The sequence below is a fragment of the Antennarius striatus genome, chromosome 2, assembly GCF_040054535.1.
Source record: "Antennarius striatus isolate MH-2024 chromosome 2, ASM4005453v1, whole genome shotgun sequence".
NCBI lineage: Eukaryota > Metazoa > Chordata > Actinopteri > Lophiiformes > Antennariidae > Antennarius > Antennarius striatus.
The window spans coordinates 7,568,557-7,584,590 of NC_090777.1; the positions used below are offsets into that span (position 1 = coordinate 7,568,557).

The 16,034-nt window shown below is 44.3% G+C and overlaps 1 protein-coding gene across 2 annotated transcripts in view; it reads right to left on the reverse strand.

Moving 5' to 3' along the window:
• Positions 1-16,034, reverse strand: part of fam50a (family with sequence similarity 50 member A) — a 29,198-nt gene that overhangs the window by 3,288 nt on the left and 9,876 nt on the right. For both annotated transcript variants that reach the window (XM_068332381.1, XM_068332372.1), the window contains exons 5-12: positions 9,139-9,215; positions 8,923-8,989; positions 8,747-8,808; positions 8,556-8,632; positions 8,039-8,093; positions 7,831-7,879; positions 7,605-7,675; positions 1,247-1,357 (exon numbers count right to left, since the gene is read on the reverse strand). In XM_068332381.1, the coding sequence (XP_068188482.1) occupies positions 1,247-1,357; positions 7,605-7,675; positions 7,831-7,879; positions 8,039-8,093; positions 8,556-8,632; positions 8,747-8,808; positions 8,923-8,989; positions 9,139-9,215 (569 nt within the window). The remainder of the gene's footprint in view (positions 1-1,246; positions 1,358-7,604; positions 7,676-7,830; positions 7,880-8,038; positions 8,094-8,555; positions 8,633-8,746; positions 8,809-8,922; positions 8,990-9,138; positions 9,216-16,034) is intronic.

Sequence of the window (16,034 nt, forward strand, 5' to 3'; positions counted from 1 at the left end):
AGCCCTACGGCTGGCTGAGGGCTAAGGCGAAGGAAACTCCGGGTGCGGCACCAGTGCACCATGGACTAAACTAATTTAAGCAGCAATAATCTGCCCGTAGCTTTAACCATACAGGTAGTCCTCAGGATACGAATATCTGACTTTATGATCATCTGTAGATACAAACAACCACCAAACAATTCCCCTTTTGCTGCAACCCCCGCTGAGCAGCACTGCTGCATATGCTCAACTCCAACACTCATCTCCACTACTTCGTTCTCGTATGTGTCTCTGTGAGCATCTCAGCAACTTTCAGCAAGTCAGGCATCTTAACGAGTCAGGCTTCGTACCCCCTTGGATACTGTTAATGATGGCTGATAAAGCAAAGGCTAGTGCCATTGGCAAAAAACATAAGGCAAATGATGATAGTGGTAGTGGCAACCATCTCTCCAATGACAATTCTGCCTCTCACTGGCAATAACTGCTCGCTCCTCCCTCCTTCTTCACTCTAAACCAGTGGTCCCCATCCTTTTTGGCACTCTGGACATGTTTACCATAAGAATATTTTCACGAATCAGCCTTTAAAGTGCGGCAAATAATTACAACAAAATAAAATAATACTACCAGCATAAAAACTGGTATTTTGCAGCTTTCTTTTTCTTTGACATCGCAGGTTCTTCTACTGTCTCCTCATTGGCTCTTTTACTATGTGCAAATAAACTTTCCAGAGACGTTAGCTTGGGATTTTCAATTTGGTGATAATGTATTCTGTGTTACCGGTCAGAACAACTCCCGAAGGTAGCTCTGTGACCGAGACAAGCATCTTGCATCAAGAGTGACTCATCGATAGATGGAGCAAAGAGGATCCAGTCCCTGCGGCCCAGGGGTTGGAGTCCAAAGGTTATGTTACATTAGGGTACTTCAGTATTTTATTTCATTTATGTGTTCTTTTCAGGTCCTGTAATTGTTTTTGGTAAGTCTTGGGAAATTGTACTTCTGTATTTAGAGTAGTAATGGCATTTAAATGACTTCAAATAGATTTATGTAAATAACAGCTTACAAACAATTCAGCTTACAAACAACCTCTCGGAACCAATTGTGTTCGTAGGTTGAGGACTACCTGTACCATGCATAAGCTAACTATTGGCAAGTATGGTATTTTTAAAAGCTCACAAGTAAACAAACATCAAAGCAATGATTACTGAGAATCATTAGCAGAATCTTTCACTCATGTATTGAGCCTGTCAGCTTTAACTTCAACACTTACCGTATATCTGTCCCATTTCTTCTCGGGATCATATGGCTCCCAGCGACTAGCAGGGAAGATGTGCTTGTTCTTCTCATACCAGCTCCTCAGCACTACTTTACCTGCATGAGACTTGGGCATAAAAATAATAACTATAAAATCCTTTTCCACAGCACTCAGCAATCGCAAATTAAAATATTGCATTAAGTAAGTTCTTTAGCTCAAACAGCTTCTAAATTATTTTTACCAATCATTAAAGATACAATCGTTCCCAGCCTGCACTCTTCTAATGGTTACTGAGCAGCTACAACTTACAGCACTCAATCATACTGAAACCAGATCATGTATGAAGCAGAAAATTGCTTCTGGTTTTCGCTCTGAAATACTGTAGCTGCTCCATCTAATATATCTGTGATTTATGGAGTTGTGGTATAATATCTACATGTATTCTTTGCTTAATACTTATGTTCACTATGTTTGTTGACTTTCTGTAGTATCAAATTCAACAACTTTTTCCACTTTTTCTTGCTTTGAAATGGAATTTGAAATGTCACCAATGCATTTGTGTGCATTAAAATTAAAATTATTTGAAGAATTTTGAGGTTTACTCCCATTCTTAGACACACTTCGATTATTATGAACATAATTGTACATCTCTTCTTCTTCTCCTCTCGGCTTTTCTCTTCAGGGGTCACCTCAGCGAATCAATTGCGTCCATCTAACCCTGTCTTCTGCGTCCTCTTTTCTCACATCAACTACTTTCATGTCCTCTTTCACTACATCCATAAACTTCCCCTTTGGTCTTCCTCTAGGCCTCCTGTCTGGCAGTTCAAAACTCAGCATCCTTCTACCAATATATTCACAATCTCTCCTCAGGACATGTCAAAACCATCTCAGTCTGGCCTGATCCTATCCATCCTGGTCACTCCCAAATAGAACCTCAGCATCTTCATCTCTGCTACCTTCAGCTCTGCCTCCTGTCTTTTCCTCAGTGACACTGTCTCTGGACCCAACAACATCGCTGGTGTCACCATACCTTTGCACACCTTTCATTTTAGCTGAAACTCTTCTATCACACAACACACCTGACATTTTTCTCCTTCCATCCTGCCTTTGCACGCTTCTTCACCTCTTTTCCACACTCTCCATTGCTCTGGACTGTTGAGCCTAAGTACTTAAAATCCTCCACCTTCTTGATCTCTTCTCCCTGTAACTCCTCCACCTTATTGATCTCTTCTCCCTGTAACCTCAATCTTCCACTTGGGTCCCTCTCATTCACACACATGTACTCTGTCTTGCTGCGGCTAACCTTCATTCCTCTCCTTTCCAGGAAAAACGTCCACCTCTCTAGCTTCTCCTCGACCTGTTCCCTGCTCTCACTACAGATCACAATGTCATCTGCAACCATCATAGTCCATGGAGATTCCTGTCTAAACTCGTCTGTTAGCCTGTCCATCATTATAGCGAACAAGAATGGTCTCAGAGCTGATCCCTGATGCAGTCCGACCTCCACCTTGAACTCCTCTGTCACACCTATAGCACACCTCACCACTGTCTTACAGTCCTAATACATGTCCTGCACCGCTCTAACATACTTCTCTGCCACTCCAGACTTCTTCATATAATATCACAGTTCCTCTCTGGGCACCCTGTCATAAGTTTTCTCCAGATCTAGAAAAACACAATGCAGCTCCGTCTGGCCTTCTCTACTACTACTCTTTCCCATAACTTCATTGTGTGGCTCATCAGCTTAATTCTTCTGTAGTTGCCACAACTTTGTACATCTCCCTTGTTCTTAAAAATGGGCACTTGCACACTTCTCCTCCATTCTTTAGGCATCTTCTCACTATCTAGACTTCGATCCCTATCCTTAATCACCCTAACCTGCTGCACGTCCTTCCCATCTCTGTCTCTCTGTCTTGCCAACCAGTATAGATCAGTCTCTCCCTCCTTACTGTCCAACCTAGCATACAAGTCATCAGAAGCCCCTTGTTTGGCCTTTACTACCTCTACCTTCACCTTACGCTGCATCTCCCTGTACTCCTGTCTACTCTCCTCTGTTCTCTCAGTGTCCCACTTCTTCTTAGCTAACCTCTTTCCCTGTATACACTCCTGTACCTCCTCATTCCATCACCAAGTCTCCTCATCTACTTTCCTTCCAGATGACACACCAAGTACTCTTCTACCTGTCTCCCTGATCACATTAGCTGTAGTTGTCCAGTCATCTGGAAGCGCCTCCTAACCACCCAGAGCCTGTCTTAACTCCTTCCCAAAAGTCATTCAACACTACCTACGCCTACCGCTACTTTGCAGTCACTGATCTTCTTTAGATTAAACCGTCTACACAAGATGTAGTCTACCTGTATGCTCCTACCTCCACTCTTACAGGTCACTCTATGTTCCTGCCTCTTCTGGAAGAAATTATTCACCGTTTCCATCCTTTTTTTAAAGTCAACCACCATCTGTCTTTTTGCAATCCTGTCATGGATACCAAACCTGCCCATCACCTCCTCATCACCTCTGCTTCCAGCACCAACATGTCCATTGTAGTCTGCAACAATGACAATTCTCTTACTTCTAGGTATATTCTGCATTAATTTCAACGTCCCTACTCTCAGTCCTATAGGTGTTCCTCTTCTCTCTCTTTCTAAGAACATACTTTCTTCCTCTACTTCTTCAAGTAACAGTTGTCCAATTTCCACTGGCACCCTGTAGGTCAACAGCACCGATGGCTGTCGTTGTTAACCCGGCCCTCGAACGATCTGGGATGGAAGTCATAGATTTTATTTGTATGTTTGATTTGGCAAAAGTTTTATGTTGGATGCCCTTCCTGACACAACCCTCTGTATTTACCCGGGCTTGGGGCTGGCACAATAAGATACTGGCTTGTGCCCTCTTGCGACTACATTATAAACATAATTGTACATAAATTATGCTAAATGTAGCTACCGTTCGCTTGGTTAGCAATAAAGCTAACTGCCTCTGCTCATATGGAAGTGCTCACCACAGGTGGAATCACTGTTTACAACCATAGCAGTGGAGTCTGGACAGCTGAGAGGAAGAGTTTTTACGCAGAGTGCAGAATGTTGTTATGGTGCTAAAATGAGAAATTAACTGAGACTAGGCAGGCTGACAAAATCACATGGACCAGCAGCCTCTGCAGCTATAAGAAACGCCAACAAGTAGCTGACAGCAGGAAAAAAAACCCTGTAATATCATCAGCATCACTTTCTAGCAGTGAAAGCATAAAGTATGTTTGTCCTACTTCACTTTATTGTTTGTTTCTGTTTGCAAAATTTTCAAATTACTACACTGATCATGTTATCATGTTAGTGGCAGTAGCTCAGTCCATTAGGTCTTGGGCTTTGGACCGGAGGGTGACTGGTTCAAGGCCTGTGTGGACCAAAAACATTTGGAGTGTCAGCTGGTAGTGCGAAGTACCAGTTCACGTCCTGAGCACTGCAGAGGTGTCTGAGCAAGGCCCCATCCCCTTACAAGTTGCTCATTTGGGGCGGACCACAATGAACTTGCCCGTCACTCTGTCTCCCACTGTATATACTGTACATTGCATGCCTACAGCTGCCGTGTGTGTGTTCGTTTCAGGGGCCTGTACACATATATACACGTTTAAAATACACTGCCTGGCCAAAAATTTTTTGGACAAAAGGCAAGGAATTGACCGTGTGGTAAAGCCATCTCAAGCACATCCCACAGATTCTCTTAGGGGTTAAGGTCTGGACTGTGTGGTGGCCTATTCATGTGTGAAAACGGTGTCTCATGCTCCCCAAACCAGTCTTTCACAATTTCAGCCCAATGAATCCTCACACCCCCCTCCACCTGGAGCAGAGCCAGCTGAGATGACTAGGGCATCTGTTCCGGATGCCTCCTGGACGCCTCCCTGGGGAGCTCTTCCGGGCATTTCCTTCCTGGAAGAGACCTCGAGGAAGACCTAGGACACGCTGGAGGGACTATGTCTCTCGGCTGGCCTGGGAACGTCTCGGGCTCCCCCAGAGGAGCTGGATGAGGTGGCCCCGGATAAATGGTAGATGATGGATGGATGAATCCTCACAATGTCATCTTAGAATATGCCCATGCCATCGGGGAAGCAAACAAAACATTGATGGAATAACCTGGTGAGTCAGTATATTCAGGTATTCAGCTGACCTAATTCTTTTGAACACATGTTGCTCAAAAGAATTAGGTCAGCTGAATACCTGAATATACTGACTCACCAGGTTACTCCAATAATGGATTCATCCATCCATCCATCATCTACCGCTTATCTGGGGTTGGATAAGCGGTAGATGATGGTAGTATGAACACATACTGTTGCCTCTCCAAGGAACCATTACCTTATCGTGGTGGAAAGGTTTGTGTGCCCTAAGGATCCTGGGAACCATGTTGTCAGGAGTCTTGTACTCCTGGTAGGGTCACCCAAGGCAAACAGGTCTCAAGTGAACGGCCAGACAAAGAATGGTTCAGCAGATCCCATGGAAGAATGAGAAGGGAAAAATGTGACCCTGCCCGGAGGAAGCCCGGGGCCCACGTCTGGAGCCAAGCCTGGACAGAGGGCCCGTCAGCGAGCGCCTGGTGGGCGGGTCTGCCATGGGGCCCGGCCGGGCTCAGTCTTAAAAGGCAATATGGACTCTTCCCACCCCCGTGGACCCACCACCCACATGGCAGATCGATGGGGTCGGGTGCACTGCCATAGGGGTGGCGGTGACGACAGGGGGTCACGACGGACCAGACCCGGGCGGCAAAAGCCGGCTTTGGGGACGTGGAATGTCACCTCACTGGCAGGGAAGGAGCCAGAGCTTGTGTTGAAGGTGGAGCGTTACCAGTTGGATCTGGTGGGGCTTAACTCCACGTATAGCCTCGGTTCTGGATCCAAACACCTGGATAGGGGTTGGACCTTGTTTTGAGTTGCGTCAGGCGTGAGGCACAAGGCGGGTGTGGGGATACTCACAAGCCCCTGGCTGAGCGCCGTTGTGCTGTGCCTTAAGGTTGTTGGAAGGAAAACTCTGACTGTTATTTGTGCGTACGCACCAAATATCAGTTCAGAGTATTTTGCCTTCTTGGGGTCCCTAAATGGGGTCCTTGATGGGATCCTGTTGGGGACTCCATTGTTCTCCTGGGGGACTTTAATGCACACGTCGGCAATGATGGAGACACCTGGAGGGGCGTGATTGGGAGGAATGGAATCCCTGACCTAAACCCGAGCGGTGTTATGTTTTTGGACTTCAGTACTAGTCACGGATTGTTCATAACTAATACCATGTTCGAACACAAGGATGCTCATAAGTGCACCTGGTACCAGAGCAGCCTGGGTCGGAGGTCAATGATTGATCTTGTGATCGTTTCATCTGACCTTCAACCGTGTGTTTTGGACACTCGGGTGAAGAGAGGGGCAGAGCTGTCAACTGATCACCACCTGGTGGTGAGTTGGGTCCGTTGGCGGAGGAAACCTTAGGATAGACCTGGTAAGCCCAAAAGAGTAGTGCAGGTGAACTGGGAATGTCTGGAGGAGGACTCTGTCCATGAGGCCTTCAATTCACACCTCTGAAGGAGCTTCTCATGCATCCCTGTGGACCCTGGGGGCATCGAACCTGAATGGTCGATGTTCAAAGCTTGGAGTTTGGAGAGGCCATAGAGAAGGACTATCGGACGGCACCAAAGTTGTTCTGGAGGACTGTCCGACACCACAGGAGGGGGAAACAGGGGACCATCCAAGCCCTATACAGCAAGGATGGGACACTGTTGACCTCGACTGAGGAGGTTGTAGGTCAGTGGAAGGAACATTTTTAGGAACTCCTGAATCCAACTACCCCAACTGACCCATCCTCTGTTGCAAAGGCAGAGCTGGAGGATGATGGGGGATTCAAGTCAATCTCTCTGGGCGAAGTCACTGAGGTAGTTAAACAACTTCACGGTGGCAAAGCCCCAGGTGTTGATGAGATTCGGCCAGAAATGCTGAAGGCTCTGGGTGTTGAGAGGCTGTCATGGATGACATGACTCTTTAACATTGCGTGGAAGTCTGGGACGGTGCCGAAAGAGTGACAGATGGGTGGTGGTTCCTCTTTTTAAAAAGGGGGACCAGACGGTGTGTGCCAACTACAGGGGCATCACACTCCTCAGCCTCCCTGGGAAAGTTTACTCCATAGTGCTGGAAAGGAGGGCCCGGTCGATTGTCGAACCCACATTGAGGAGGAACAATATGGAAAAAAAGTTAATTTCGAGCCCTGTTACAGGTCCTTTGTGTGTATGTGTGCTTTGGCCGGAAAATGTATGGAATAAATATAAAAACAGTGAAAGAAAATTTCCTCAAGGGGATTAATAAAGTAAGTTTCTTTCTTTCTTCGTACTGTGAAGAAATCCTCACCTCGTCTTTCTCCACAGTAGCATCGTTCACCAGTCGAATATCATCGTGAACATCAAAGCTGAAGAGGGGACCTGGAAACAAAAACCCACTGAGCGAAACGGCAGAAAACACAACTTCATTTAATTTCCCAGGTTGATTAATAACATGACTGATTAATCTCCTAACTGTAGTGTGTTGAAGGGAGTTTTAGGTATGAATGGGCTGAACGTTGCTGTTGCTCACTCACCAGATTTTCCTCTGGCCTTAGTCACAATGAAGTCATAAAAACTGTGGTGCTAAATGGAAAAAAAAAATGAGCAAAGAAAAGTCACACCTAGTCGCATTTTATGCAGGAACAACAGCATTTATTGTGTTTTAATGTCACCTCAAACCTAAACATGAACCAAAGGGCAGCAGCTATTCTGTCAACAGTAAGTCAGCATTAAAACACTCACGTGTGGGATTATCAGATCCTCCTTGATGTACATCAGCTGCTCTACACCTGCAGACCTGCAGAGAGTAAATTTTATCTTTGTTCTGACAGTTTATAAATTTTATCTACAGCACAAGGACTCGGAGTATTGGTAGATATTCAAAATGCACTGACTTCCAAAAACATGAGTGACATAATTGGACAGTGAATGCAGCACAATCAACCTCCATTTAAAAAAAAAACTACAGTAAGTGCAGCAACTATGACCAAAAGCCTGAAAGGGCAACTCTGAATTGAACAAAACCCGTATTGTCTATCAAATTGTAATTGTGCAAAAGTGATTTTGCGAGAACAATACTGATGTCTGTTTAGTTGCCACTTCTGCAGAGTACTTAGAACTGATTGCTTCAAAAGTGGCTTATGTAAGACTAGTCTGACAGTGATGAGGCCAATACACTGAGTCTAATCAATCATCAATTGTTCTCACTGTGTGCTGTATAAGGGGTGTGTGGTGGCTGGAACTCCTTTCTCTATCTCACCTGAGCTCACTGAAGTCTTTTCTAAGGACCTCCAGAGCCCTCTGCAGAAAGTTCTGGATGGTGTTACCCTTCTTCATCTAAAGCAAAAATGCAAACATAGTGAAACGATAAATGTGTGGTTATACTGTTAGCCAAGGGGACATAGAATTGGAATGTGAACTGTGCAGAAAAGCAGTTTATCAGATTATTACCTTGACAGTCTTACGATGTCCAGAGCCATCCCAGTAGCTGAATGTGATCTCTATCTCCTCACCTAAACAAACACGCACATAATCCAGAGAGATTGCACACTTGTGATCAGAGCTAAAACTCTGGATGGCCCACAGAATACACAAGGGTGTGTGCAAGAGTTAATACTGAAGCTTACTTTTAATCTTTTCCTGTTTGAGTTCCCATTCCTGCCTCAGTTCCTCTCGGAGACGATTCTCCTCCTCCTGAATATGAGAAGCATACAAAGCATGATGTTCATTCATCCCTACATAGGGCCGTAAGTATTCTGCAGCAAGTTTGTATATCTGACATTTTTGGCATCTGCCTTTGAAACTTCAACAATCCTGTGTTTGCATATGACATGACATCTCACCTCTCTGTCTCGATCAGGGAGGAAACTTGTGTCTACATCTGGATCCTTCCCCAGCTTCTTCTTCTTCACTGGAGTATCTATGTGACAAAATCAGACTTCAATGAGAAAATTTCCCTAACTAACTTGTTAGAACATGTTTACTCCATGGCATAACAAAGTGCAGAGACAATGTGATATATTTGGTAGTTCTGTGCTTGACTAATATTATTATTGTATTAAGATAAATTTTATCAGAGTTAATTTTACCTTCAGAAAGTGCATCCCTGGGATGTGCTTCAAGAAAAATTTGTGCATCCTAACATGCTGTTTATGCATCCCAAAGTAATAACAGAATATACAGTAGAAGCGTAGGCAAGGATTGAGTTTTGCCAATACTACTGTATAATACTGTATAAACAAACAGACACATACAGCATTAACAGGACTTTTATACTAAACTATAACTAAAATATAAACAGTATAAAATTAAAAATAAACAGTATAAAATTAAATTAAAATATAAAAAGTATAAAATTAAATTAAATCCGTTCAACCACGTGCTGACCTCGCCACCTCCCTCCCGCTCCTCCTGACAGAGTCATTGTACCCCCTGATGGCACGGGGCACGAAGGAGGACCTCAGCCTCTCTGTGGAGGTGCTGTGTGACAGCAGTCTGCTGCTGAAGGTGCTTCTCTGCTGGGAGAAGGTGGTGTGCAGGGGGTAGCTGGTTTTGTTCATGATAGCCTTAACTTTAGACATGGTCGTGCCCTCCAGAAGGACCATGTCTAAAGTCTAAAACTTGATAGTGAAAGTTATCACATATTTTGGCTAACCTTTTACGAGTTTTTTATTATTAGGGTAATCTGCCGTAGTTCAGAGCTAGCTTAGCTGCTGGCTAAGTATGGCTATGCTTCCTTCTCTCCCCTCTTCTCCTTCTCCCTCTCCCTCTCCCAGCCGCTCAGTGTGTCTGATGTTTACTCCCCCCCCCCCCACTTCCTTCAGTGAAAAGGGCATCTGCACAAAATGTAGTGCTTTTTCTCTGATGAAAGCAAGGCTTAATCAATTGGAGGCACTGGTCCACTCCTTGACCGAAAATATTGCTGTACCACCTAGTCAGGTAGCTTTAGCCGGAGCGGACCCACCAGTTCACATTAGCCACTCCCCAGCTCAGGTTAGCCATCTTCCAGCAGCTCCCGAGCAGGAGCAGTGGATGACTGGAAACATAGTGGCAGGCAAAAGCCCTGGGTTCAACACCAATCCCTGCAACCACTTCAAGTATCGAACAGCTTTTTCCCGCTCAGCGACAAACCCACTGAGAAAGAAACTCTGGTGATAGGCAGCTCTGTGGTGCAACATGTTGAACTAACGACACCAGCGACTAGTCAAATGTATCCCGGGTGCCAGAGCGGGCGACATCAAGTCATTTCTAAAACTGCTGGCTAATTATAATCGTAAATATAGTAACATTGTAATTCATGTCGGCGGTAATGACACCCGGTTACGCCAATCGGAGGTTACTAAAATTAACATATAGTTGGTGTGCAGCTTTGCTAAAGCAATTTCGGACTTTAGTGTACTCTGGTCCCCTTCCCAATCTGACCAGTGATGACATGTTCAGCCGCATGTCTTCACTCAATCGCTGGCTGTCTAGGTGGTGTCCTGCTAATGACATACAGTTTGTCTATAATTGGCGGACTTTTTGGGGAAAACCCGGTCTCATTAGGAGAGACGGCATAGATCCCACTTGGAATGGCGCTGATCTCCTGCCCAAAAATCTAACCACGTTTATTTCCAACTAAAAACCCTGACCCAGAGTTGAGACCGGGATGCAGTCACAGTCTTAAACAGGTCTCTGCGCTCCTACACCGGTCACCCACTGTACAGTCAACCACTGTAATGTTACCCACTACACTTTTACCTACTGTACTGTCACCCACCATAATGTCACCTACTGTACACGCTATTAAGAGTGTGTCTGTGTCCCGACGGTTTAAAGTTTATTCATGTAAAATTAATTCATTTCTAGTCCAGAGGAAAGCAACTGGACATCAAAATTTAATAAAAATCAAAACCAAGACTCCAGCTCCAGAGTACAAGACAGCTCCAGAGTACAAGAAAATAAAAGCGATCTCCTGAAGATTAGATCTCTGTCTTCAAAAGCTGTTTTAATCAATGAAATTATATCGTATAGATATAATAGATATAGATCGTATAGATTTCTTCTGTTTAACGTAAACCTGGCTAAGTGAGGATGAGTATTTTTCCCTAAATGAAGCTACTCCTCCTAGTCACCTAAATTATCAGCTCCCTCGAGTCTCAGGCAGGGGTGGAGGAGTTGCATCTATTCTTAATTCCTCGCAACAATTGAAATGATCAAAAAATGATCTTTAATTCATTTGAAAGTCTTAGTCTGAGCCTATCAAACCCAATCCAGAAACAACTTCTGCCTCTATTATTTGCAATAATTCATTGTCCTCCTGGTCCATACAGTGACTTTCTATCTGAATTTGTCGACTTCTTGACTTGTTTAATTATAGCCTCAGTAGCGCATTCATGTCGTTACTAGACTCCATAGGCTTTAGTCAGTATGTACAGGAATCTACTCACCAGTTTAACCGTGCTCTGGACATAGTTCTGATTTATGGGATTGAAATTTAAGAGTAACTCGTCTTTCCACAAAATCCTATCCTTTCTGACCACTGCCTGATAACTTCTGACATTTGGCTATTGTGTAATTCCCTTCCGAGAAAAAAAGTTCATACTAGAAATTTATCGATCATGCTATTTCTAAATTCAGGGAAGAAATCCCAAGTATCTTAATTTAATCCCCTAGCTGAGCTACACAGCGGGTCATTTTCCAAACTCAGTTATGTTAATCCAACTCAAATTGATGAGTTTGTTGACAATACAACAGACTCTGTGAAAAACCTTAGATTTACTTGCTCCACTAAAAAATAAGACTATAAAACAGGGGATGCGAGCTCCCCAGTTTAATTCTCATACCCACCGATTCCAAAAATTTGAGAGGAAATGGCGCTCTACTAAACTAGGAGAACACCTGTATATAAATACAGGAAGGCATTTTGTTCCGCTAGAGCAGCCTATTCTTCATTATTAATCGAGGACAATAAAAACATCAGATTCTTGTTCAGTACTGTATCTACACTGAAAAAGAACAACAGTGCATATGAGCCTAGTCTTCCATCAAGTCTCCACAGCAATGATTTTATGAATTTATTCAATAATAAGATCCTGCTCATCATAGACAAAATTAATGGCATCCTGTCCTCCACCAACTCTAGTCCTTCTTTAGATCTCTGAGAACCGCAAAACAAACATGTGACTCCTGAATCTTCTAGTTCTATGGATGTCTTTTCTCCAATACAGATCAGTAAGCTGATTAAAATAGTCTCTACAGCTAAACCATCCTCCTATGTGTTACATCCAATTCCAACAAAACTCATCAAAGAAGCCTTACCTTTACTAAGCAACTTCTTCTTCTCTTCTTTTCCTTTTGGCTTTTCCCTTCAGGGGTCACCACAGCGAATCAATTGCCTCCATCTAACACTGTCTTCTGCATCCTCTTCTCTCACACCAACTACCAATGTCCTCTTTCACTACATCCATTAACCTCCTCTTTCGTCTTCCTCTAGGCCTCCTGCCTGGCAGTTCAAAACTCAGCATCCTTCTACCGATATATTCACTATCTTTCCTCTGGACATATCCAAACCATCTCAGTCTGGCCTCTCTGACTTTATCCCCAAAACCTCTAACATGTGTGTCCCTCTGATATACTCATTCCTGATCCTATTCTTCCTGGTCACTCCCAGAGAGAACCTCAGCATCATCATCTCTGCTACCTCCAGCTCTGTCTCCTGTCTTTTCCTCAGTGACACTGTCTCTAGACCAAACAACATCGCTGGTCTCACCACAGTTTTGTACACCTTTCCTTTCATTTTAGCTGAAACTTTTCTATCACACATCACACCTGACACTTTTCTCCACCCGTACCATCCTGCCTGTACATGCTTCTTCAACTCTTTTCCACACTCTCCATTGCTGTGGACTGTTGACTCTAATTACTTAAAATCCTCCACCTTCTTGATGTCTTCTCCCAGTAACCTCACTCTTCCACTTGGGTCCCTCTCATTCACACACATGTATTCTGTCTTACTGCGGCTAACCTTCATTCCTCTCCTTTCCAGGACAAACCTCCACCTCTCTACCTTCTCCTCTGCCTGTTCCCTGCTCTCACTACAGATCACAATGTCATCCGCAAACATCATAGTTCATGTAGATTCCTGTCTAACCCCGTCTGTCAGCCTGTCCATCGCCATAGCAAACAAGAAGGGGCTCAGAGCTGATGCCTGACATAGTCCCACCTCCACCTTGAACTCCTCTGTCACACCTACAGCACATCTCACCACTGTGTTACAGTCCTCATACATGTCCTGCACCGTTGTCACATACTTCTCTGCCACTACAGACTTCCTCATACAATACCACAGTTCCTCTCTGGGCACCTTGTCGTATGCTTTCTCCAGATCTACAAAAACACAATGCAGCTCCGTTTGGCCTTCTCTGTACTTCTCTATCAACATCCTCAAATCAAATACTGCATCTGTGGTACTCTTTTTTGGCATGAAACCATACTGCTGCTCACAAATGCTCACTTCTGCCCTTAGTCTAGCTTCCACTACTCTTTCCCATAACTTCATTGTATGGCTCATCATAACCTGCAGCACGTCCTTCCCATCTCTGTCTCTTTGTCTTGCCAACCTGTATAGATCAGTCTTTCCCTCCTTACTGTCTAACCTACCATACAAGTCATCAGAAGCCCCTTGTTTGGCCTGTGCTACCTCTACCTTCACCTTACGCTGCATCTCCCTGTACTCCTGTCTACTCTCCTCAGTTTTCTCAGTGTCCCACTTCTTCTTAGCTAACCTTTCTCTGTATACACTCCTGTACCTCCTCATTCCACCACCAAGTCTCCTTATCTACTTTCCTTCTAGATGACACACCAAGTACTCTCCTACCTGTCTCCCTGATCACATTAGCTGTAGTTGTCCAGTCTTCTGGAAGCACCTCCTGACCACCCACAGCCTGTCTTAACTCCTTTCTAAAAGTCATACAACACTCTTCCTTTTTCAGCTTCCACCATTTCGTCTTCTGCTCTGCCTTTGCCCTCTTCATCTTCCTCACCACCAGAGTCATCCTCCACACCACCAACCTATGCTGTTTAGCTACACTCTCCTCTACCACTACTTTGCAGTCACTGATCTCCTTCAGATTACACAGTCTACACAAGATGTAGTCTACCTGTGTGCTCCTACCACCACTCTCATAGATCACCCTATGTTCCTGCCTCTTCTGGAAGAAAGTATTCACTATAGCTATTTCCATCCTTTTTGCAAAGTCAACTACAATCTGTCCTGCGTTCCTCTCCTGGATACCAAACCTGCCCATCACCTCCTCATCACATCTGTTTCCTGCACCAACATGTCCATTGAAGTCTGCTCTCTCACTTCTCCGTATGCTCTGCATTACTTCATCAAAGTCCAACCAGAATTTCTCCTTCTCCTCCAGCTCACATCCTACCTGTGGAGCATACCCACCAACAACATTGAACATCACACCTTCGATTTCTAGCTTCTGACTCATCACTCTGTCTGACACTCTTTTTACCTCCAGGACATTCCTAACAAACTCGTCCTTCAAAATAACTCCTACTCCATTTCTCCTCATATCTACACCATGATAGAACAACTTGAACCCTGTTCCTTAACTTCTAGCCTTGCTACCTTTCCACCTGGTCTCCTGGACACACAGTATGTCTACCTTCCTTCTCTGCATCATGTCAACCAACTCCCTACCTTTTCCTGTCATAGTTTCAACATTCAATGTCCCTACTCTCAGTCCTATACTCTTGGTGTTCCTCTTCTCTCTCTTCCTACGAACATACTTTCCTCTTCTCTTTCTTCGACGAACAGCAGTCCAAGTTCCACCAACACCCTGTAGGTCAACAGCACCAGTGGCGGTCGTTGTTAACCCAGGCCACAACCCATTCGGTATGGAAGTCATAGGTTAGATTTGCATGTTTGATTTGGCAAAGATTTTACGCCGGATACCCTTACTGATGCCACCTTCTGTATTTATCCGGGCTTGGGACCGGCACAATAAGACACTGGCTTGTGTCCTCTCGTGGCTACAAGGGTGGTTACCTTTACCAAGCAACCTCTTCCTTAATATAAACCTGTCATTATCAACTGGATATGTACCACCGTCCTTTAAAGTAACTGTAATCAAGCCACTTCTCTAAAAACCCAACCTGGACCCCACTGTTCTAAGTAATTATTTGCCCATATCAAATCTCCCCTTTTTATCCAAGATCTTGGAGAAAATAGTCGCTAATCAGTTATGTGATTTCCTTACATCCAACGGTTTATTTGAGAATTTCCATTCAGGTTTTAAGGAGCATCATAGTACATAGCACATGTCAAGGTTAGCAACGACCTTCTAACCGCTTCAGACAGAGGACTTGTTTCCATACAGGTTCTCTTGGACCTTAGTGCGGCTTTTGACACAATTGACCACAATATTCTTTTGGAACGACTGGATGAAACAACTGGTATTAAGGGATCAGCATTGAGGTGGGTAAGGCCTATTTAACGGACCGTTACCAGTTTGTTAAGGTTAATAACGACTCCTCCCAGTCCACTAGTTAGCCATGGTGTTCCTCAAGGCTCAGTTGTTGGGCCAATATTGTTTATCTTATGCATGCTTCCTCTTGGTAATTTGATAAGGAAACACTCCATGAACTTCCATTGTTATGCCAATGATACGCAATTGTATCTCTCGATTTAACCTGATGAATCAATCAGTTGGGTGACTTACAAGTATGTATCAAAGAGATTAAA